This window comes from Numenius arquata, chromosome 9 (assembly GCF_964106895.1).
Source record: "Numenius arquata chromosome 9, bNumArq3.hap1.1, whole genome shotgun sequence".
Taxonomy (NCBI): Eukaryota; Metazoa; Chordata; class Aves; order Charadriiformes; family Scolopacidae; genus Numenius; species Numenius arquata.
This window is the reverse complement of record NC_133584.1, coordinates 38,613,924-38,640,064: the sequence shown is the minus strand read 5'-3', so window position 1 is coordinate 38,640,064 and position 26,141 is coordinate 38,613,924. Positions and strand designations below refer to the sequence as shown.

Sequence of the window (26,141 nt, the reverse complement as noted above, 5' to 3'; positions counted from 1 at the left end):
ACCTGAACATATGGAAATCTGAGATATGCATCTCAGAGTCCTGAGGCAATTGGCTGATGTAGTTGCGAAGCCACTCTCCATGATATTTGAATAGTTAATGGCAGTCAGGTGAAGACCCCAATGACTGAACCAGTAGTGGTCAATAGCTCAACGTCCAGACGGAGATCAGTGACAAGTGATGTCCCTCAGGGGTCTCTTGGGACCAGTACTGTTCGATATCTTCTTCAATGACACAGACAGTGGGATTATTGAGTGCACCCTCAGCGAGTTTGCAGACGACACCAAGCTGAGAGAGTTGGTGCTATTCTCTCTTCTGAAGAGAAGGCTCCCGGGAGACCTTATTGAGGCCTTTCAGTACTTAAAAGGGGCCTACAGGAAAGCTGGGGACAAACATTTTAGCAGGGCCTGTTGGGATAGGCCAAGGGGTAATGACTACAAACTAAAAGAGGGTAGATTCAGACTAGTTATAAGGAAGAAATTTTTTACAATGAGGGTGGTGAAACAGTGGAACAGGTTGCTGAGAGAGATGGTAGATTCTCCATCCCTGGAAACATTCACAGTCAGGTTGGACTAGACGACCTTCAAAGGTCCCCTCCAACGCAAATTATTCTATGATTCTATTCTATGATTCTGCTTGAAATTTTCCATTAAAAAAGTGGCCATCCTTTTAAAGGTGTATTTTAACTTATTTGATCTGTGATTTCAAAGGAAATTATTACTTCACTTAATTTATAATTATTAATAACGAATGTCTGTTTTTCACATCTTTACCTCCCCAGTCACTGATCAAATCTTTGGGCACTGGTTGTGTTTTGTTTTGTTTTGTAAATTCTGTATGTAAACTTTCAACAAGGGGAAGAAATCAGTTTCCTTTTTTTTCTTTTTCTATTTTAAATTTGAACTGTGTCAAAGCAAAATTTGTGCTTTTATAAAGAAGGCTAGAATTTTATTGAAAGAAGCCACTTTTTAAAAAGAAAAAAAATCCATAAGAAAAAATAAACAGAAGACAGTTTGTTTAATTTTAAAAACTATTTTGAAAATTTAAAAGCTATTTTGTTACAAGTGCCAGTGGAATTATGGAAAATGATTGTATTTTCACAGTACTGCACATACCATATAATATTTAAGGAGAGCTGAAATGTTATTGTTTATATCCACTTTACACTACATTTAAACAATCTACTGTTTTGAGATTTCACATAAAAGTAAAATGTGATATTGACCCCCAAATTGTATTGATTATGTTCTCATTCATCTAGCAAAGTCTGAGTTGCCATTTCTTCCTCAACATGTATCCAAATATCCACTGGGTTATTTTAAATCACTGAAAATCACCCCCCCTACATCCTGAACTGAACACAGTAAATGCGTGGCAGGAGGACAGAATGAAAAGGTTAAGATTTCAATATATTTTTGTTTGCTTTATGATATTAGAATGAATGCCATTATTAAGCTGAAAACAATGAAACCATTTTCAAAGAACTTGTCATCACTGAATCAGCTGGGTCTCAGGCTGTCTTGAAAACAAATCCTCTGCCTTTCCATCAATCCCACTCACAACATGTCTTTCAGTAGACTGGAAAAGATTTTGAATAATGTGCTTTTTCATATGTTTTAGTTCAGATTAATATCCACAGTTGTCATTCTCCTGACAAGAACAATAGCTCCTTCTGGTGTCTATACTTTTCAAAAAGAAAAAACATTGCCTTTCTTAACTCTCCATAGCATTTTCACTACATTGGAGAAATGAAAGCAACAGCTATATTCTTTTCCCTTCTCTTTTGGAAGAACTTGATTTGTCATTTCAGAGAAAGAAAAACTGAATTCCAGCCAAATTCTCTATTTAAATGTCAGGCTAGATATAGATAGCTAACTTTAAGATAGCTAAGATATGTTTTAAATAGATATAAAAAAAAAAAGTTTACAGTACATGAAAAACAGTTGCTGTTGCACAATCAGATTTCAGATAAGAGGTAAGGTTTAGGATGAAAATAAAATTTTATTATTTCTTTCAAATAGTATTCAGAATTAGAGACCCAAAACACGCACACAAATAATAAGTGATCAAAGTATATTAATGTGGTTTATTTACCCTGTCTTATATGATGTTGCTTGTACTATTTTTGAACACCGTATGCATTAATTTATCCCCATGAGCAGTAAGATACATTAAGTGAAATGAAAATATTAGAGGCTGAATGGGGTAAAGGAAGGATGAGAATAGCCTTGCTTTGTCAACTGAGTAAGCATTACTCATAAGTAAGCTCCAGACGTTCAAGATAACTTTAACCCACATTCATTCATAAGAGACTATGTTCAAAATACGGTTATCTATGTTTTGCAAGGTTTCTTGACATTAGATTCCCTCAGATGTCTTAAAATATACTTTAAGCTTTAAGGTTATTTTGAGCTTTCTCTCTTCTTGATATTTTCATGCACTGCTGGGAATTTTGTTGTTGGGGTCTCCCATGTTGGGGCTCACATGTTTGGATCTTTGGACCTGTTTCACCAAAATTATTTTAGATCCCTTTGTCTTCCAAATTACAGACTACAGTCTAGAGGGGAAAAGAAGTCATTCTTTCAGTTTGCCAGTCGTCTTAGACCTGCTGTTGTTTCTTAACAATTGTTCATCTGCCACTGACTTGGACCATAACTAGGTGAGAGTCTGCTCAGCCCACATGTATCATGAGCAAATAAAATCTGTACAACATTCATAGATTCACAGAATAAATTAGATTGGAAGAGGACGTCAGCTAGTCTAATGCCCCACTCCAAGCAAGTCTATTTGGAACAGAGGGCTCAGGGCCCTGTTCAGGTGAGCTCTGAATTCCTCCCTGGATGGAGATTCCACAAACTCTCTTGGAAACTTTTTCCAGTGTGTGAGCATCCTCATAGTAATATCATTATTATTTTTTTAATCCTGAATCTAGTAGTAATTTACCATGTCCCAATTTATGTCCATTGCTTCTAGTCCTGTCCCTGTCCACCTCTGAGAAGAGTCTGGCTTTCTCTTCTCTACACTCTCCTGTTTAGTATCTGTAGATAGCAACAAGGCCCTTATGATTATCTTAAGGCTGAGCAAACCCAGAAATCTCAGTCGTTGCTTATATATCATGTCCTCAGGCTCCCTCACCATCCCAATCTGCTGGACTTACTCTAATATCTAGAGCTAATGGAGTGAAAAAGGCCCCTTCAGGTGTGAATTCATGCTTTTTTCCATTAAACATTTAGGCTACGGGGTTAACTCTTTCCAGAGGTGCTTTTCTCTCGTCACTAATAACAGAGTGATCTTAGATGCTGCCCTTAATTCTTTCAACCAAGTATTTGGTTTGGAGGAATTCAGAAGAAGAGGTATGCTCTGTACCCTTTATGGCTATGAGGAGAGACTCAAGCAGAGGAGGGAAACTGAGGCATACCTGTACAAATAGTAAAGTAAAATACTCTTCAAAATAACAGTGGAAGTATACAGGTATCCCTCAGATGAATACATGCAGACACTTTCATACATCTTTAGAAAGAGTGATATTTTAGTATCCCATTTTTACCTAGTCTTCTACCAAGTGATGTTTCGCTCCTCAATATATCAAGCGTTAATCAACACCCAGATAAAAATTACATTTGTTTCCCTAAAACAGCAGACCTTTGGACAGTAAGTGCATACTATATTTTTGTATCATACAATTTTGATTGCAGCAGCTGTACTTGCCACGTAGAATCAGAATATATAGAACAGAATAACAGCAAACATCTTCTGGATACCTTGTCTCTCACTAGCCTATTTATTGAAAAGCTTACTGCATTTCATTATTTTTTAAAACACATTTAACTTCTGCCCTGTTGCCAATGAAATCATGACTGCATATAGCTGATTCTCCTAACATTGGAGTTGTTTATGAGTTCTCAAACTCCTTTGAGGGAAAATAGACAAAAATCCCAGAAGATTTCAGTCAGAAAGAGAACAGATTTTTAAAATATTTTTCCTGTCAGTTATACCCTAGCTTGGAAGAGACTTGATTCAGGAGACAGGTTTGATTAACTTGCTTTCTGGAATTGCAGAGAACTTTGCACAACTCCTTCTAATTCCTATGAAGTTTTCCATTCCATTTGCTTTTAGGTCTGGCTGTCCATTCCCTGCTGAGCAATTTATAAATCTCTGCATGAGCTGAAGGCTCCCACCTCCCTCCTTTGACCCTCTTCTCTGCCACACCTTGAAGTCTCTGCTTTTTTTCCACAACAGGGAAAGAGCAACCTTCCTTCTTTCTCCATAGGGGTCCATTTGACCTCATCTTCTTTTTTTAATGAATATAACAAAAGCTGAAAACAAAAAAAAAGCAAGGACATGGCATTCATCACAGCCTCAGACACAGGATTTGCCATGTTTCCCAAGCATTTTAACTTGTATATAGTGGGCAAACAGACAATTCTCTCTGCTGCTTCTTCTACGCTGTCCAAATAGTTCTGCCTTTCCCACACAGACAAGATTATTATGCCCTAAAATTCCTATTTAAAATGCAATGATTTAAAAAAGAAACAAGCAAAAAAATCCAAGATATGCAATGGACTGGAGTTATTTTGACAGAGACTCCTAACATTTAAAACTAGGGAAACAATACATGTCCATAGTTGCACGTTCTATATGCACGTAACAGGACATATCTCTATATTGGTCATATAGAAAACTAAATATGCCTACCTGAAGTCAGAGCCCACCCTTTTCCCATTTTCAGGAATTCCAGGATCAGGACATGTATCAGATGCAATTGCATCCCCACCCTGGGTCACTGCAAAGTAAAGGAAAAAAAAAATTAGACATGCAGCTGTAAAAATGACTCATCACTTTTCCCATATGTTAACTTCCATGGCCTCAGTTTAAGCATATGTATATTCAAAATTTTTTCTTAAAACAGTATAAATTATTACCATTCTTTTGAAGCCCCATATAGCTGATTTATTTGGTGTATTGCTTATTTTCTTTGGTTGTGATAAAAAAACACCCATGTTTTGCTTCTGTGGGAAAATAAATGATTGATTACCCATGGTCAGTCATATTTTTATGGATATACTAGGATCTACAGCTTTTCTCAGACAGGCAAAACAACATTTCATGAAGTCACCTTCTGAAATATTCACACCACACCATTGTAAAACTAAGATAGTATAAGAAAATAAAATCTCATTTAAGCTTCTGTCCATAATAAGACTTGGAATAGACAAAAATCAAGAACCTAACTGTAATACAGAAATACTGTATGAGGGTAAAGTTCATCTCAAAAATATACAGAAAACCCCACAGAGAAATGCATTTGTAACCAGCTGAACATGTGCTCATGCAAACAAGGCTCAGAAACTCTATTTTGTGCTTTCAGGTAGGATTAGAAAGAGAAGGTATCCTATACTGCTCCATTCCTTTTGTCCTCTGTTCTTTCGCTCTCCAGACTGTCAGATATTTAAGATATTTAAAAATGTATAGAAATATATAACCTTATAGTCCTTTCAAAACAATTTGAACATTCAATTTACACTTTGTTCTTCTTCATTTGTAAAAAAGGTATTTAAGGAATATGTGGAATTAAAAGTAATTAGTCATAAAGAAAAGACATAAAGTAACAAAGCCCAACACTGTGAATATACAGAAAACCCAAACACACATGTGCTTTGTATCCTGCACATACGCACATGTGTGTCCATGCCTCCTTACATGCCTCCTGTCTTTCTGTTCCCTTCACAGAAGAACAGAGCTAGTAGGAACTTGTGGATCACGGTTTTAATCTCAAAAGATTTTGGGGAAACCCTTAAGGATAGGCCAGAACGTTCTTCCTGAATAAAAAGAATAGTTAGCTGCAATATTTTAGCTGCACAAAATAAATTACACAAGCCAGAGTGGATTACAGATGACAGTATTACAGCTGAAAGGTGATGAGAGATTAGATGTAAAATGTGCCTGCTTTTCCCACACAGTGATATGCTTTCAAATTAAATACAGTGGCAAAAAGAATCGTGACAAGCAGGATACATACAATCAGATGGTAAGAGCTATAAATCTTCGTCTGTTTTGGCGCATCAGTGACAATTAATTTATATAAAAATCCTAAGTCTTACAAGAGAAGATTTAAAGAAATAAAAAAAACTGCATTACAGCACTACAAAAATATAACTAAGACAAAGAACTTGTAAGTACCAAAATGCTTTACCTGAGTACAGACTCTTCTTAGAGAAACTGCATCAATTACAGTATATTTCAGCATTTGTCTATGTTCTTTTTTTTGTTTTGTTTTTTTTTTTTTCATTTTGGCATATAGAATATTTTAAAAATATAGAAATGGAAAGGAATAATCTCTTTATTCACATCTTTTTAACACTACTTATTGTACTGTATACTGCTTGTCCCAGAAAACATTCTTTAAACTAGGTGAAGCAAGATTATGATAATCTCAGAAGTGTTTTCACAGGCACAATTAAAAATAAGTTTTACTTATTATTTCCTGATAAATAAAAAAAAAAACCAAGCATGAGTAAAAATCCAGTTCAGCTGGAGAAAAGTATATCATCTGGAACTCACCATCTTGAAAACACTCCAGACCAAGAGCCCAATACTGATAATTTCACTAATATTACTTAGATTGATAAAGATTTGTGTGTGTGAATAAAGGTTTTCAGAACAAGTTTATACTAGCTAGTAAACACATACTTTATTCTGAGAATTTAATTCTGTAGTTTCTTGGGAAGTGTCAGCATTGAACTACTGTTATAGTCAAAAACTGATCTTGCCAGAAAAGCAGCCTGCCTCTACACTGATGTTCCTTAAAATAAATAATCTTCCTACTAACATTTCTTCTATTTTTTCAGGAAAAAAAAAATAATCAACTATTTACTACTTTTAGCACAGGAACGTAGCTACGTTAGTGAAGGTGAGGTTCAATTTTGACTTCTGAATTACATGAAAAATTACATGTGAAAATAAGCTGTATGACCGATACGGTTATTCAAGATATCAAGTTTACCAAACTCAAACCTTATGGTAACAACTGTAGTACAAAGCGGAGAACGCTGCCTTTGCCATCCCGTTTTCAGCACAAACATATTGCACTGAAGCTACCTCCTTTCACAGACAGACATACAAAATGCCTAAGTAATTTTTCTGGGACACCAGTAAAAGTTAGCTGAGACCTTACTCGTAGCACAGAATGATCTCCCCAGATGGATGATGACCTTTGCAAAATTTTCTTCTCAGCCATTACCTTCTTCTGTCAAAGCATTCTCACACCAGTATCAGGCAAGGGTGATTCAGGCTATCCTTTAGCCAGAGAAATGCATTCTTTTGAAACAGAGCAGGTATCATATGGCTGGAACTCGGCACGTTTTCCTGCATGTCTACAGGCCTTGTTAAACATGGCCCAGGTTTTAGCTTCTGCTTTCCCCAATGAACTGTCAAGTGTTTTTTAACAGATGGTGGTTGCATGACATGCTGTCATAACAAAATAAATCCAATTCCCTGTAAAACCAGCCTGTCTGATTTTCTCTTTCCAGATGGGAAAAAGGGAACAAATTTCTCGAATTAGTAAAACCATTTATTACATTTAGTGGTTCAGGCATACCAGGTACTTTAGTGCATTTATAAATGTATGCATATACATTTATATGGATATATATACACACATATATATAACGTGTGTGTATATATATATACACATGTTAATATGCTTAAAACCGTTACATGCCAGTATTTTGGAATTTATCTAAAAATTAGATTTTAATATTTTAAGATTTTTTTTAGCGCCAACATTTGTTATAATTCAGACTGAAAATAGATTAAAAGATGCCCAAGTGAATCCTTGTCAGAGACCTTTATCTTCCTCTGTTTCAATCCTGTCAGATTTCCCCTTTATCCACCGCTATGAAGTATTATTATCCATTGCTACTGAGTTCCATAACATGTGGGAGGGGAAAGAATCATCTTTGATTTGAGTATCTCACTTCCAAAATATGTTTAAACCTTGCAGTCCCTTTCTGAAAGCATCTCTTAGATATGTCCTCTGCTATTCATCCACTCACATACTCAATCTTTCACTATTTTACCTTTAAAGAAAGGCTTTTGTATGTCCTCCAAGGACCCGTCTTACCTGCTTGTACTCTTTCAAAATGATACTATGTAAAGTTATTCATGCTTTTTGCATCTTTCTTCTGACATTTTCTTTTTTATCATATGAAACTTAAACGGCTTCTCTTTACGTTCAAAGCTCATTCACAGACTATCTGTACTTTAACTATCATCTCTATTTTCATTTTAGAATTTTAAAATTTCAAAACAATGAAGGTATTCAAGAAAATGGAAGGTAATTTTCCTATTTAAAGCTTGCAAAATTTAGAAATAAATATCAATTATGCCCAAACTATGGCATAGCTATGCACTAATTAGTAGCATGTATCTTAAAGCATGAATCCTCTGTATTGTGAATATAAACTAAACATTCATAAACCTGTATTTATGACAAATAAATTTAGGACCAGTCTAAATAACACCAGCCACTCTCAATATATTCTTAGTACATTCCCAGTATACCTTCTCTATTTTAAAAAGAAGGTTTAGAGTATATAATCCTGGCAAATACCAAAGTAAGATATTGCTTTACATAGATAATTCTTCACACTGTGTCCCAGTTGCACACAGTTCTTCAAGAAACCATCAGCTAGAGAAAATGGTGTGGGTTCCATGAGACTAACATCAGAAAAAGCATTTGAAGTCACATGGTAAGGAAAGATTCTACTCAGTTTTGGTGGTGGGTTTTTTTGTTGTTTGGTTGTTTTTTGTTTTTTTTTTTTTAATATTAGTTACTGAACAGTCTAGCAGACTCTCTGCCTTTCTCTTTGTTTAACAGAGGGTTTGAGAACATCAAAGATGCTTCAACCATCAGACTTGTCTATAGTATAGAGACAAGGGATTCTCAGTGGATGCAACCTAACTCTGGAACTTCTTGACATGCCATGCTATTATATACTGCAAAACTTATGTATTCTCAGGCTTTTCTGCAGAAATAGTTGAAGAGAAGCTGTGAGTTCATTAACGTGATGGACAGCTTTTCAGTCTATATACAACTGCTATGTTTAAGACTGGTGATTTAATTTTTGATTTGATAAAAAAGTGTACTCTTTCTTTACTGACTGAGAATGAATCAACATGATTTCTTCCGTTTTCTTGGCTAGGATCATGTAGACTAGAGTTTCCACAGCTTTGGGGGTCATCTTTATTGTTTTACTTGGTATATAACATAGTAAGAGTAGAACTGCTTTAAGATGTTTCACTTATTCTGATTCTAACACAATAGTAAAGAAGAAAAACTGGCAGTAACTATAAATAGAAATCAGACTTTAAAAAGTTTTAGTCATAATAATATACAATTAGCAGATACATTACCATTCTAATTTAGTTCAGCATTTGGCAAGTGTTTAACTTTAACCAAGGAGCAATATTAGGCCGGAAGGGATGGTACAATATATGTTTCATGCAGCAAGACAAGCAACATGAGATCTCCCTTCTTATAATATCAGTTATACTCCAGGCAAGCTGCCCTGCTTTAGATGAATTTGGAATTTGAATATACATTAATGATGTGCTCATCACGGAATCACGGAATTGTCAGAGTTGGAAGGGACCTCTAGAGATCATCTAGTCCAACTCCCCTGCTAAAGCAGGATTTCCTAGAGCACATTACTCAGGACTGCATCAAGGCGGGTCTTGAAAATCTCCATCTCATGCTCATGTAAAGCATGTGATGAAATGCTCTGAAAAGGTGGACCTTGAAGCAAAAAACATTATGTATAGATTCATTATACTGTGTATCTTTCTTCAGCAGCCATTAGGTTAGTAACAAATATTTGGTTTCATGCTTCAGGCTGCAATACCTAAAATTTTAAACTTAACGAGTTTTGGCAGTCTGTTTGGATATTTACTCATTCTCCTAGTGATATCATCAACCTGTAGAAAGGTTCTGGATTTAAAAAAAAAAAAAAAATACATAAACCCAGTAACACTCATTCCTTCAATAATTTGTTTTGAATAATTTTCAAATGAAGCCACAAATTGCAAGAATCACCTACAAGAAGGCCTTGTCAAATACTGCATGGAGGCTAGAGTAAAGACCCTAAAATTCACTGTGGAAAGATATTATAAGACATGGCATTTTTTCTGTCAGAGCAGACTGACAAGTTTGTAAACTGAATAAGACTCTACAATGAATGAATACTTTCTCTCTCTATTATGATGAAAATAAAAGCTGATAAATGTAAATATCAACCTCGTTTCAGCCGAGAAGTCATACATAATTGCAATGACACTGTATCAATGAAACAAGATATTAGAAGCACTAATTAATGTATTAGAGCCACATCTTGATTATTTGTTAAGCTCCTTAGATTTATATTTATTTACATTTTAATTTTTGAAAAGGTGGATTCATATTAAAGAAAATTCTAACAGTTCTAGACATAATTTTGGTCATTAAATAATTATACTTCAAAAGTGAATCCAAAACATTTCAATTATTGTTTATCAAGTGTACTGGAAATTGCTTGTTTTATGTAGTGATGAATAAGGTTGCTGGAAAAGAAAAAAAGACATATAGATTAATGTCTTGACATAAAAAAATTATGAAGAAAAGGTATAAAAGATTATCTTTGTATAAATAACACGATATTGTGTTTGTTTTGAATTTAGAAAGTTGGAATTAAAGGATGAAAAGAAAGATTTTAGAGCACAAAAGCCTCAACCCACAAATGCATTCACAGGCAGAATTAAATGAATAAAATTTTCCACCATAAGTTTTCCTGCATTTGCTCTAAAATGTCAGTTACCCCCACCACGGGGATAATTTCAAGTTTTCAAACTTTTTGACTTATACAGATCAAAATAAAGGAATGAATTTGAGAATAATTTTAATGTCAGACTGCATATACAGCAGTTCTTTTTTTGTTTGCAGAACCCATGAATCATGTGTTGCACTTTTTAGCAGCCCATAAGCTTTAGCCATTTCAAGACAGCGTCTTACTGCAAATAATAGGGCAGCAAGTTAGGGTCAAGATTAAGCTTGCTTATAAACAATGTCTTTGCATATAGCAAATCATCTGTATTAGATTTTATTTTAAAACTATGGCGTGGTCAGAAAAGGGCAAAGCAGTTTGTTTTACATGAAAATATGCATTAAAAGTCACACTTAGTTATTTTAATAATTTTGGTCTACATAATTTTGACTACATTAAAAAAAGTGATAACTTGTTTTGTCTTGAACTCTCCACCAAATTAGAGGACATAAACTGGATTTAACTCCTCTTTTTTTTTTTTTTTTAATTCCTGATATCTCTTTTGCAGAAAGAAATAAATTAAAAGTATTAAGTTGTAACTCTAGTAATGAGATACAAGGGCATTATTTGTACGGGTATATGAAAGTAAATACTTAGCAACAGATGTTGCCTTATCATTAAATAAGATCACAGACATGATAGAAAATACTGATTTGAGTAGAAATAATAGCTGCATCCAAACTACCATGACAAAAAAATGCATATTTCAACTGGACAAAGAAATATAAAGAGAGCTGTGCAATATTTTTCTGCACAGTTTGACCCAGGCTTTTAGGAGACAGGAAAACTACTGTTAGCAAAGTGAGCTAATGGTCCATATTCTCCATCATAGGCTTTAAGTAACTCCTTCAGTAGAAACAGAATAACAGTGATTTGTTACAGACAACGGAAATAAACTTGCATGAAATTTATTCTAATGAAGAACTGATAGATTACTGAAACCCAGAGAGAAAGAAAAGAAGAAGGAGATAAATAAGGAAGGACAGGTAATGAAAATTTTGCAGTTCAACAACATATTTACTTTCAAGAAGCTAGTTCAAACACTTTTTTCCTTAACTTACCTATGAATTGACTATAATGTTTAAATACTGTTGAATAGGAAAACATGGTCACATTGACACCAGATGGCATAAGCGCATACGGCCAATTCGGGGCAGTTATACAAGGAGAAACTGTTATCCAAAACCTGCCCAGGTGAATCTGGGCTCAGAACACTCTTATAGATGCTATCGTGTTTCTTCAAAAGGATTAACAGCTCTTCCAAAGTATTGTCCTATTAGTTCAGCAAGCAATAAACAGCTGTTAGATTTCATTTAAAACTTAAATTCTCCAGTGTTTCTCACTATAGGAGTATTTTAGCTTTGAAAATATTTGTAAGGAAAGTTTAACTATACCTCTTTGCTTTGAAAAGTCAGATAAAAAAAAATCATTTCTGCAATAGAAACTATAAAAAAGCTATCTTTTTCACAAGCTAAAAATAATTCCTTTAGATTTTTTTTGAATAAGCTTGAGCACGGAATCAATTGTCAGAGTTGGAAGGGACCTCTAGAGATCATCTAGTCCAACTCCCCTGCTAAAGAAGGATTTCCTAGAGCACATTACTCAGAGCTGCATCCAGAGCACCTTCACACATTTGGAAATCATCATCTCACTGGACTGCAGCTGTCAATACTTGGTTAAAATACACGATCTCTGTAGTTTACCGATGTATTTATGTCACTCCTTTCTCCAGAAGCTGGGGATTTCTACCAGTAATCTTATACTTGCTATAACCAAAATAGCTGGTATGTCCCACTTATCTTTGTTATTCCTTAGTGATCACAAGGCCTGAGGAAAGATTGCCCTTACGTAAATCTAATAGTGCTTTTGTCCATTTTTAGAGAGTGAATCAGCAGTTAAAAAAAAAAAAAAAAAAGAAAAACTTTTTTTTTTCTCATTTTGTTTTGCTCTGCTTGGGTTTCCCAAGGGAATTTGACCATCTCTGCTTTGCATCCACCTCTATTTTCAGCAGCTGAAGATTTACTCCAACTTAATGAACCAACTTAAGGCTGAGCAGATGCACAGCTTTCAGTCAGTCTGGGAGCTTATTCGTCCAGCTTTTCTTGAAGTCATGAAGAGCCTGCTGACTCATAACAACATTTGTTTTTATATTTACTTCTAGATCAATACAGCAATTTAAATAACTATATTTTCACATAGCTAAGAAATTCCACATTTGGGAACTGTGGGGAGAAATTGTCAAATATTTACCTATTTAGTGTAATTAAACATTTGGATTTTAGCCTGATTAAAATGCTACTTAAAGGGTAGAGGTGAAAGGATAATTTTTAGTTTTAGCAGTAAATTATAATTTAAATCTATTTTCCCTATGAAATATAATATATTGGGAACTGGAATATATTCTATTTCCCCCATATCTATGGGGAAATTCCTACAAGTCACACAAAAGCTACAGCTCAGAATCATACATTCACCATATATATACTTTCTGGGGGGAGGTTGTTGAGGTTTTCCACAATGCACAGACAGTTATGCAAACCTCCTGAGACACTGCTTGGCTCATTCAAGATAAAGCTGCATCATGAAAGATAGAGACTCGTTTGATAATTGCAAACGCCAGATTTTCACAGATGTTGAATTCATCAGACCCTAGGAACAGACAACTGAGCTTGCAAAAATCAGGCCGACCATACTGAAAGCACGGATCTGATTTCCTTCAGCTGATGGTGCACACACAACAAGCTACTATTGCCAAAAGGTACCGTTAACTTAAGTGCGAGAAAAATCTGATGGGTCTAAAAAGCTGAAATTTTCCAGTTAGTGAAGTTCACTCACCAATGATTCAATACAGGTTTTGCTTGCTTTTAGTTAAGGAATTAACACCATAAACCATCATAAGGGTACCTTAAGATTGCAAAATCTGTCACCCATTAAGACCTGCCTGAAGCTATCCGTGCCTCAAAATGTACAAACCTGTTATTGTCTTTTCATTTTAATTTATGATTTATGGAAGATACCAATTTAAATATATTGTTTTTTCATCAATCCTGATCCTTAAACAATGATCTATATCATATCTTTATATTGCTCAAGGTCACGAGAGGAAGACAGAGAAAAACTCTCCCACATCACTGCGTAACAACTATATTGTGCTAGTTTTGTGGCTTACTTACAGAAAAACTATTCAGCGCTCACCTATAGTCATCAAATCTATTAAGTTCTATTAACATTAAAGACATTAATATAAAAGTATTAGAAGCTCCTTAGCCATTATTCTTCACACCGTACTTTGGATTCCAGTGTTATTTCATGATTTGCTGCAGATAATTTGCACCAATTAAAGACCAAACTTCGACTGTAAAATATTTCTCTCCAGTCATGAGAAAGTATTTTACTCTCTTACTATAATATAATACAATCACAAGGAAATGGAAAACCATGACCTCAGTGAAGGTAACAGATAAAATATCAGTAATAAAAGGGGGTGCAGTTTTTTATCTTATAGGCAAATGATAAAAAAAAATAAATCTTTAAAAAATAAATACATTTCCATTTATTTTTCACACCACATGACAAGAAGGGAAAGCAAAGCCTTGATTTAAAAATGAAATTACCATTATACATTTTTCCTTTGCAGACTATACAACAAGATATGTTTAAGGCTTAAACACATAGCTCAGAGTAAACAGAATTGTTGTTTTTCCAGCACCACTTCATTCAGAAATGTAGGAAATTCAGTAATTTACTTTGAAATGACAGAGCTGATGAAGAGTCAGTAGTAAAGAGCAATTTTATGGGATATCCAGAAGCATTCTTTTCAAAAGAAATAAACCCAACATGTTGTTTTGTCTCAGTGGCTTAGAAGTTTGGAAAATTCCATTTTTCACCAATGTCAGGTTATAAACTCACCCTACAATGCTATTTACTTGTAAATATACTGCCACTTTATAACATATTTTATTGATTCACAAGGCAGTCCTTTTCCTTTAAAAAGAGCCATCTAGAATCTTACTGAGCGCTGCCATTTCTGCAACAACCCTGAAGGTGACTATAAGTTTTAATTTTTATGCCAATCAATAAGGGTTAAAATGACTGTGTTTAAATAAAATTCTCATTTCCTTAAGTAGTTATTTCATATAGGTTTTTCAATCAGTGTATTACTTGCTTTTTTAGTCTGGTAACTGATATTATATTTTTCATTAGCTTTTCAGAGTAAAAAGTTTAACACTGTGTGACAAATCTGAAGAGGTAACAAAACAGTTAGCCACAGGCATCCTGCACTGATAATGTCATTTTTCAATATAACTTTTAGGATTTTGCATTGAATTTATTTACATTGGTCCACTGTCCAAAGTTTGCAGTATTTAATCAAATAGGCTTTGACTTTGAGAAAGAGCTTAAGATTAGAAACTGCTAACTATAAGAGAGTCTACTGGGGTAGAGCTGTTTATATTGAAAATAAGATAAATGGATACATAAAAATTCAGTTCTCTGGCCTTCCTCTGACTTTTTTTGTGACTTGGAGCAAGCCAGTTAGGACCACATCTTAAGTGAAACCCAGGTAGAACATGGAAGCTTGTGACCAGAACTGTTCCTGAAGTTTCCAGTTGAGCTGCCCTCTAAAGCTGTAACCATTTTAATTGTAAGGGCTCTTCACGTTCTGCCTACTTCCTTCTACTTAATAGTGGCAGTTTTGAACTTACTAAGAAGCGACATCTTTTAATGGTTCTCTTGACAGGATGAAGCATTGTACCGTCTTTCTCACACAGTTAGAGCGGACGAGCTCAGAATACCTCTAACATATGACCAAGATTAGAGGTGCAGCTTAGTAGTTAAACCAGTCTCAAAAAAAAAAAAAAAAAAAAAAAAAAAAAAAAAAAGAGTTTGAATACCTTGTCTAGCTTAGTTAATTCAAATTAACCTCTTTAGTTTTCTGTATAATGCCCAGGTCATTAAACTACTGGTAATTTGATGTGGTTAGTTCTCTCCCCTTCTTCCCTGTTGAAATTGAAACACTTGGGGGTGGGGGCAGAAGTTATTTGGGTCAGAGAAAAAAAAAACATAAGAATGAGTACAGTTGTGTAGCACGACAAAGATAGGCAGTGAAAGACATGAATTTCAAATACTGCGGCAAGCACTTGCTTTCAGATCTAATTAGGAATTCATAGATACAATAAGCAGTTCTTGAGGTCTTGAAATTTCTACAAGCTTAAACAGGGCTTCCTTTACTACCCCCTGAAGTCTCCAGCCTGCTCTTGAGCTATTCTTCTACAAATACTTCTAGATATTCTAGGAATATTTTTAGATATTTTTCTAGTATTTCACTAAATGATCTTCCGAGTAAGTTTTTGGGAGGAGCGTTGTTACCTCAAACCGGTTCTGGAATAAAAAGTGTATTTGTCTTCCTGGAAAGAAAGATTCTAAGATGTTGACTCCAAATGGATGGATCTGCCTCTGTTCCATGGAACGGAAGATTAAATTACTGTTTTTCAGCATTTCTGAAGAGCTGAATATGTTGTGCTGTTACACAAAGTGAGAATACAGAGCACAGTTGGAGTGAGGCTGCTCACTCAGCGTTCTGACCACTCTGAATATTTTAGTTCTCCATGATGTTGGACACACTGTCAAACATTAAATCAAATCAAGAGTAAGACCAAGAAGCAAGTTACTGGACCAGGGATAGGATGCCAGCAGACGTTGGGAACTTCTGTAAGAGACAGGACTTTTCAAAGAAAAAGTATAAGCCCACGCATCAAGGTCAGCACAAGCAGTTTTCACGGACAAGAATGACAAAGACTGCAGCTTGTTGAAGGTTTTTATCCTGTGTTTAATGGGTGGCTCAACTGAACTAAACTGAATGACAGAGCAAGAGTAAGCACAACATTGCAAGCTCAGAATCCTGTTCAGAGCTGTAGACCATTTCTACGGCCACTGACCTCACCTGTTCTTTTTAACTTGCTCTAACTGACCACTTATCGCTGATGATTTTTAATTTCTGTATTATATTTATGTTTTATTCCCCTTGGAGAACCTGTTGGTTCACTGGAGGATCCAGAAGTACATATCAGGGTGCTATTTATATCTTTCTTAATAACTAAACAGTGCATACTGGTCACAATTTACTTTGCTATTCATCCAAGAGAAACTGAACAAAACTATGAATTACAGATGGCTAAACAGCTTTTCTTCTTAATCAGTGTGTTAGTTTTTTTCTTTTATTCTTTCTCACTATTTGTTTCAGTGTTCCTGAATGCTGATATGTTCCTGAATGTTTTTTTACAATTCTTAGAAATATACTACATTTCTAACAGCTCAGATGAACAAGATTAGAAGGCAAAACTGCCAATGACTCAGATTATTGAAAGAATCACAGAATCTTCTTGGTTGGAAGGGACCTTTGAGATCATCGAGTCCAACCAACAAAAAAACAAAACAAAACAAAACAAACAAAAAAACCAAAACAAACAAACAAACAAAAAAAAACCACCAAAAAACCCACCAAAAAACCATGCCACAACCAAAAAAAACACACCACCAAAACCAAAACAAAACAAACACCCACAACCACACACCACACCCACCCACAAACAGACACAACCCAACAATCTCGGGCACTAGAGCATGCCCTGAAGTGCCATGTCTACACGTTCCTTAAATACCTCCAGGGATGGTGACTCCACCACCTCCCTGGGCAGGCTGTTCCAGTGCCTGACCACCCTCTCAGTAAAGTAATTCTTCCTAATATCTAATCTAAACCTCCCCTGCCTCAACTTTAGACCATTTCCTCTGGTCCTGTCATTATTCCCTTGGGAGAAGAGGCCAACACCCACCTCTCTACAACCTCCTTGCAGGGAGTTGTAGAGGGCAATGAGGTCCCCCCTCAGCCTCCTCTTCTCCAAACTAAACATGCCCAGTTCCCTCAGCCTCTCCTCATATGACTTGTTCTCCAGACCCCTCCAGCTTGGTGGCTCTCCTCTGGACACACTCCAGCAGCTCAATGTCCTTCCTGTAGTGAGGGGCCCAGAACTGAACACAGCACTCGAGGTGAGGCCTCACCAGTGCCCAGTACAGAGGCACCATCACTGCCCTGCTCCTGCTGGCCACGCTGTTCCTGATACAGGCCAGGATGCCATTGGCCTTCTTGGCCACCTGGGCACACTGCTGGCTCATGTTAAGCCGGCTGTCCACCAACACCCCCAGGTCCTTTTCTGCTGGGCAGCTTTCCAGCCACTCTTCCCCAAGCCTGTAGCGTTGCCTGGGGTTGTTGTGACCGAAATGCAGGACCCGGCACTTGGCCTTATTAAACCTCATCCCATTGGCCTTGGCCCATTGATCCAACCTGTCCAGCTCCCTCTGTAGAGCCTGCCGACCCTCAAGCAGATCAACACTCCCACCTAGCTTGGTGTCATCCGCAAACTTACTGAGGGTGCACTCAATCCCCTTGTCCAGATCATCAATAAAGATATTAAACAAGACTGGCCCCAAAACTGAGCCCTGAGGGACACCACTGGTGACCGGCCGCCAACTGGATTTCACCTCATTAATTACAACTCTCTGGGCACGGCCATCCAGCCAGTTTTTTACCCAGTGAAGAGTACACTTGTCTATGCCATGATTTGCCAGCTTCTCCAGGAGAACGCTGTGGGGGATGGTGTTAAAGGCCTTACCAAGGTCCAGGTAGACAACGTCCACAGCCTTCCCCACATTGAGAAGGCGGGTCACATGGTCATAGAAAGAGATCAAGTTGGTTAAGCAGGACCTCCCTTTCCTAAACCCATGCTGGCTGGCCCTGATCCCTCGGCTGCCCTGCACTTGCTGTGAGAGCTCACTCAAGATGATCCTCTCCATGATCTTTCCCAGTACCGAGGTCAGACTGATAGGCCTATAGTTTCCCAGATCCTCCTTCCGGCCCTTCTTGTAGACGGGCGTCACATTGGCCACCCTCCAGTCATCTGGCACCTCTCCTGTTGACCAGGATTGTTGATAGATAATGGAGAGAGGCTTGGTGAGCTCTCCCGCCAGCTCCCTGAGTACCCTTGGGTGAATCCCATCCGGCCCCATGGACTTATGCGTGTCCAGGTGCATAAGCAAATCATTAACTACTTCCTTCTGGATTACGGGGGGATTGTTCTGCTCTCCATCCTTATCTTCCAGCCCAGGAGGCTGAACACCCTGGGGGTAGCTGGTCTGACTATTGAAGACAGAGGCAAAGAAGGCATTAAGTATGGAGTAAAGGAGTAGGGGTTGCTTTTCTATTCGGGTACCTGCTGAGGGAAATAGTGTTCTGATACCAAGAGAAAAAATAAGAGTTCTGTAAGTTAGTATATAGCAGGTTTAGTAGAACTGTTCACTGTGACACACAGGTAACGTGAGGGCAAATGTGCTGACTGTGACAGTAGAACTGAATTCTCTTCTGTATCTTAAATAGCATGATCTTTAACATTTCAATCTTTCCACTGATTATGTTTATGGATGAAACTGAGTGAAGTCAATACAAGATCTGGTGTTTACTCTACCTGCCTCAAATAAAATAATAATATAATAATCATAAAAGGGGTCGGTAAAAGATGGAATCTATTAATAATTTTTTAGCTCCTGGTTCAAGTGGAAAAGAAAGAGATGAGGCGTTTCAAAGACATAAAATTTAACAGAACAAAGTTGTTAATTTTAAAGATCAGATTTCTGTGCTTAACACTTCAGCTAAATAGTTTTAGTGGTATTTTTTCAATAAAAGACACAGTTTATTCAGTTATAAAATAAATTATTACATAAATTAATTTCTAGGGCTAAATCTGCACTATATGGTAGTGCTTGTGACTGAAGCACAGGGCTGACATTCTAAGTACTGTGTTTAACTGGCTAGAATAAATATCAAATGTCTAGCTACAATGACTGTAAAGGATGCACAAACCTCCCAAGAATAAAGCAAGTATGGTCCAACTAAACTTTGTATTATTGCAGTTAAAGTTCTGTAAGTTAAATCTGTAAGCAATCTGTCTGTGGATACACCAGAAGCTGCGTAAGAATTACAGCAACCAAGAACTCCTCATTTAATATTTAATACATAACCACAGTAGATGGCTCCTCCAGTGGTCACTTTATCTTCTAAATTCACGAGGGGCTTCACGTCTAAAGTAGCATTTACAAGGCTAAATCCAAAAGTAGATCACCGCCATTCACTTCTGTGAGCACCTAAAATTCATGTTGCACTTTTTTTTTTTTTGCATTACTTTGTGCAAATTACATCTGTTTAGAAAAGAGACTATTCCCTCTGCTGATCTGCTTACATCAATTAAGACAGAGTACGGATCTCCACTCCCTTTTGAGTGTCCCATCCAGGAGGGACTTCAAAATTGTGAATCCTTAGTACAATCAAGCATTTTCTGACAACTTAGTATGAAATGCCTAACTCCAGAGACAGGATTTATGACGTATTTTTTTATAGTAGTTATATTCCTGTATGTACTTTTCAGGCTCCTACTCAGTGAAAATGATTGTAACATTGTAAGCATCAGGAAAGATATGGTATTTTGTATAAGAAAGACCATATCAGAAAACTCATCACCATTTTTTCTCTTAAGCTTATGCTTTTAACAATTTTTCCAGATTTGGGTGAAAAAAAAAAAAATGCAATGGTTGTATTCCTCATTTGAAAGTGTCCAGTAGCTATTAAGATGACCTAAACTGACATTTAAATATCATGAATCTGCAGAATGATATTATATGACAATAATTCAAAAGGCAGAATTATGCTTTTAAAACCAAAGTGCAAGAAGTAGAATAGCAGCAGTACATAATTTGTCCTGATTTTTTTTACACAGAGTAGCTGAGAGCATATGTGAAATAAAAGCAAAATGTCTCATGCCCTAAATTGTCTACATACAATCACTGTAATTAGGGACAATATTCAAAAGGAGAAAATGACCATATCATAGATAAGTGAACAATCTTAGAGCAGAACAGTTCTCCAATTAAAAATTCATGTTCCAACATTTCTGCTAATTCTGCAAAGGCTCAGTTTAAAGTCACAGAGAAATTAAGTATAAAAGTCAAAATAAATGCTTTTCTTTTGTACACATTGATGTGCAGCTGTATACAATATATCCGACTCTGGATATCTTTGAAATATACAGCACAAACATTTAAAACATTACTTCAGTTTTGCTCTTTTCTCCCCTTCACTGAGATTAGCAGGGTGGATGTCAGCTGCAACATGTTCCCTCCTACTCTTCTCACTATGACAATAATAATAAAAAAAAAAACCCTAAGTAATTTATCACAATTTTCTATGGCATCTATATGTCAGATACACAATTCTCTCTTGAATACGTAACCTCAATCATTCTGGCAGGTCTGTTTATTGAGGTGAAATGCCAAACTGATAATTCATAATTCCTTTTACTCTTTCTTACACAGAGTCAGCGACTTATTCATGTCAACCTGTTAATTCTTTAGGGAAAGGGGCAAAGAGGTTATATTGGCTCCTCAAATATATTTTGGTCTTCACAGCGTAAGTAAACCAAGACAAGCTTACCCAGACAAGTTTTGAATAATCAATGCTTTTGGCCCTGATACAAAAGGAGAAAAAAAATCCAAATACTTCCTTTTTGATGTTTTGCTCATTAATCACCTTGATTGAAAGACTCTATCACTACATAAAACCGAGATTTTATTGATTAAAGCATGTTTCCCAAATGAATTCAAAGATACAGGTGTTTGCACCCATGAGTGAAGGTATACTGTTCTGTAGATGATCTATGATCTGCTCTGTTGGGTGGTGGTCTGGGTTTTTTTTTTTAATCACATGTAAAATACACTGGTTTATGGATCAATTAATATATTCTGTCTTTACATGTAATATGATGGTATTAGTAATTCAACCAGGAATTCGTTTAACTTTTGATAAATTTTGAATAGTCCTTCTTGAGAATCTGTTTTAGTCAGAATCTCTGAAGTCTTCCAACCTGCTGGAAGAATCTCCCTTGTCTCTTTAAATCAGCCCAAGGTACATTTTATCAGTGTCCTATTTCTAGCTAATTTCAGAGCAGTTCAGCTTTACATCTGTGTAAAATGGAGCTCATGGTAATTAATTGACAGAAATGATCAAATACTGTGCATGAGCCTTTTGAAGCTAGCTCAGCACAAAAACGTGCTCAAAAGTCATTACGCTTTTCCCTAGATAACTTGAAACAGATATTCTGTAATCTTGTTGCCACTCCTAGAATTTCTTAAAAATTAGAATTTCATTTTGAGATCAGTTTAGAGATGAATACTTGCTCCTCTTTCTGAGGCTGACAAGTCTCATTTCACCCATGACAGCATCCAGCTGTTAAATAGAAATATGAATCGAATGTAGACTACTGATGTGAAAAGCCAATTCCATTGCTTTGAAGAAAAGAACAAGTAAGATCTAGTTAGGTTGTGACTGTAGCAATCGTATTTTATTACTGTGTTAGGATTTGTAGGACAGTGGCCCCCAGACTAATAAACAAAAACACTTGACATAAGGCTATGTTATTTGACATCCGTATATATAAAAATGTCAGACAGGCGAAATAACCACTGCACTAATTGAACTGAGCCATACGAAGCAACACACTGCAGCATTCCAGACAATGCATTTCCGCTCCTTTAAACTGAAATGCAGTTACTTATCAGAGAGATCAAAGAAGTACTGTCAATAAGTAGAGGCAGATTTGATGCCCCGCATGTCTTTAATCACATTGTTTAAAAGACTAATTGTATTCCGCTGGAAATATTCACTATCATAATTGTCCTTGGAATAGAAGGACCCACTGTAACTGGAATTTATATCTTTTTCTACATTGTGGTGTAGCTGGGAAGGGCAGATGGGCAGAGACCAGCACTGCCAGCAGTATTTGTGGCTTGTATTGCCACACCAGTGGCACCAGTAGTCACAGTAGCCACCAGCAGTAGAATAGCTAATGCTTCTGAAATGATTCAGACAGCTTAATGGAAAGAAAATGGACTTAGCAGATCACCCCACAATTTCTCTGTGTGGTCTTTATGGGCCCCTGGCAACAGGTGAAAGCAGAAAAAAATTTACAAGTTTATTTAATCTAGTTAGAGGACCAAGTAACCACAACTGATTGCCGTACTCTTCATAAGCTGCCTTCCTCTTTTTCCAGTAGTAGGGTTTGGTTTGGTTGTGATGTGATCATCACCCTGGAAGCTCAATATGGTTGTGCATATATTGTCTATATTTCATTATTTTCTTTTTATTTTTTTATTAATATTTTCATTAATTTAGTTTCTTTTAAACTCATATTTCTCTTTTCTCTCTCATCCTTCTCCCCCTGAAGGGAGAAGCTCTCCCTCCTCTGAATGTGAGAGAAGTAAAAGAGGGCATCTGTCATTTGTTTCAGTGGCCAGTCCAGCCCAAACCATGACACAAATCAAGACAAGCCCAGAGTAGGCAAGTCTGACAACTTTGCTCTTGCAGAGTTTGTACAAAGTCAGAAATGTGATAAATACTATGAATTGTAAATAATTTTGTTAATTCATAAAAGATTGAATATAGATGTAAGAAGCCTTTTTATTCAGCTTTTCTCTTTTCCTTTTTTTTTTTTTTTCCTGAGCAATTACTATTAATGTGATGTGCATCAACTATTCTCTACATTCAAGATTTTAATTCTTATCCTTTATGATAAAAGGTAAAAGAACAAGGTTTCGGTTGCTGTCATGTAGGGGTACATAATGAAAACCTCAATGGACAGAATAATAGAAAAAAATAGGACTTAATATCTAATTTGGAAAGTCATTAATGGTGCTTTCAAAGGTTAGACATTGTTCTTTGTCTGGTTGCTTACACTGTATCTACACCTTGCAATGCTGTTTCATGTAGTTGTCCAAAGCAGTTCCAAAGGCACCTTACATCACACAGAAAATTATCTTCAAATAATAATTCAAGTCCTGAAACCAGCATGACTGTGTGAACATGGTCCTGGGTCCGGGCTAACTCAAGCAAGGGTATTCAGCTCAAGCTTACCTGGGACGATGACTACTTTGCCTTCAGTATCAGAGTTAGCTTGGTGAGCTTAGATTTCAGCTTTTAGATATTTCTGAGCTTTCTCGGTGAACAGGAGCTTTCTTGGAGATGATCCAAAGTTTCTAAAATTGTAAACCCACTGAGTGGAGTTACATATATCAAAACTCCAATCGTTGCTCTCTGTGGAGTACTATGATCTGATGACCTTTTACATCTCTCAGGTCCAAAAGGATTTAGCATGTGTTTTTCATCTAGCTAACCAGCAAATAAATGGCACATGGGATAGAAGGAGAGTGTGTTGATGGATTAGCTGTCTTTTAATTGATATTTTAAGCCATGTTTGCTTTTTGCCTTTCTGATGTTTTTCCTGCTGTTATTTGTTGTTCTGGATTTATAATAGACCCTTAGTTACATACAAACCTGACTAGGCATTTGTTGAATTAAAATTTCAATGATGTTAATAATACATTGAATATATCCAGTTTTACTCTAAATCAGCCAACCCTGCATGACACTTTGACACATTTATCTTTACAGCATTTAAAATATATCTATTCTTCATCCTATACTACAAATAAAGTAAGCTGAAATAAAGCCTCCATGAATGTATGTTTTACTTCTTGGCAATGGGCAATGTACTTAAAAGCAGGCAGTTTGAATCTTGCCTGAATTTGACTTAAATTAGGGCTAATTTCTAGAATATTGCTTTAATTATGTTAATACAATTTATACAACTAGAACAATCAACCTTAAAAGCAAAATATTATTTGCTGTAGTTACAATGTTAAAGAAATCTAAACTGACTGCTATTGCAGAGCAGAAGTTAGCACTGTTTAGCAGAATGGCGTTAAGATTATTTGTTCCATGGTTTTTGAGAAATTGAGCAGAAAAGTTCTTTGAGCTTATTATCTTATTCTATGTCAATAACCTAGACAAAAGGAAAGGAGGAAGCAAAGAAATCCCGTCCTGTGTTAGCTATTGTCTCATTAAGGAACATAGTACCCAAATCATTTACATAGTGGCAGCAACTACTTATTAAGCCAACAGAAAGTGGCAAAATCATGCCTCTGACTTCCAGCTTCAAACAAGTAACCAAACCGAACATTACGTAGAATATTCTACCCTACTCCTTCATTCAAAGATGAAAGAGCCTCTGTTTTGGGATGTACTTTTCAAGAAGGCTTAAACCTGGGTCATCAAAGACAGCAGTAAATTATTCTAATTGCTCATAATTTGAGAATACTTTTTCTCTATTGTTTTGACCTTACTGCTTTTGATTGAAAAGCATTGCTGATGTTTCTCACAGGCTCACATCATTATCTTGAGTGGGAAGTATCACTGACCGTGAAAAGGAAGAACATCGTGACCTTCACTCAATGTTATACAATGATCCTCAGTTTCAGAATTGTCTCCTTTTTAATTCAGCACCTCCAGAACATGTCTTTCAGAACAGCAATGTTAGTGAGTTAGTACACAGGTAGGAGAGATTTTATTACCCACACTGGTCTCATTTTATTTTGGTTTCTCTTCATTAATTGCAAATATACAACAGAAACAGTTCTGCTCCACAGAAATGCACTAAACCTCCCACCAAGCACTACGATTTGGTGTCATATTGAAATTATAGCACTGTTGCACATTTTTCTGTAATAAAATGTGATACTCAAAGGCAAAGGAGAAATACTGTTGACTAACGCCAGATGCAGGATCAAAAAACAGAAATAAAATGCAGGAGGATTAAAAATACCAGAGATCTCTTCATACTGTCAGGCAACCATAGATTATTTACCCTATTCACTCACTGGTGGTCAGAAAAATCCCTACACATACTTTGTATTCATGATTAGAGTAGGTGAAGTGATTTTCACCAAGGAATACTCCTCCTTTGACACCATCCATACTTCACATAGGTCAAAACTTTTCATGATTCCGGAGTGAAGAAAGAGCTTTTTCAATTAAAATAAAATAACCATTTTCAAAGAGTGAACACAGTTAAGAGATAAAGTATTAAAGTACAGAGATCTTCCCACAATTTGCTTTTCAGTAAAATAACTTGACTGTGCTATATTTCCAGCACTATTTTTCAATGACGCTGCATCTGCTATGTTATGGCCTATAGTATTAACACTGATGCAGAATAAAAGCTATAAATCACCATATGTTTGAATGTAGACTGATTTGAACAAATAAAAATATCTTCTAATTTTATAACATACATATTGTAAAATATACAATATATATGATACAGTATATTTACATATAATTATAAATAACACAC

At 36.1% G+C, this 26,141-nt stretch overlaps 1 protein-coding gene across 1 annotated transcript in view; it reads right to left on the bottom strand.

Moving 5' to 3' along the window:
* CSMD1 (CUB and Sushi multiple domains 1) overlaps window positions 1-26,141 on the bottom strand; it is a 1,131,310-nt gene that overhangs the window by 366,829 nt on the left and 738,340 nt on the right. The window contains exon 8 of the mRNA XM_074153404.1: window positions 4,694-4,781. Within this exon, the coding sequence (XP_074009505.1) occupies window positions 4,694-4,781 (88 nt within the window). The remainder of the gene's footprint in view (window positions 1-4,693; window positions 4,782-26,141) is intronic.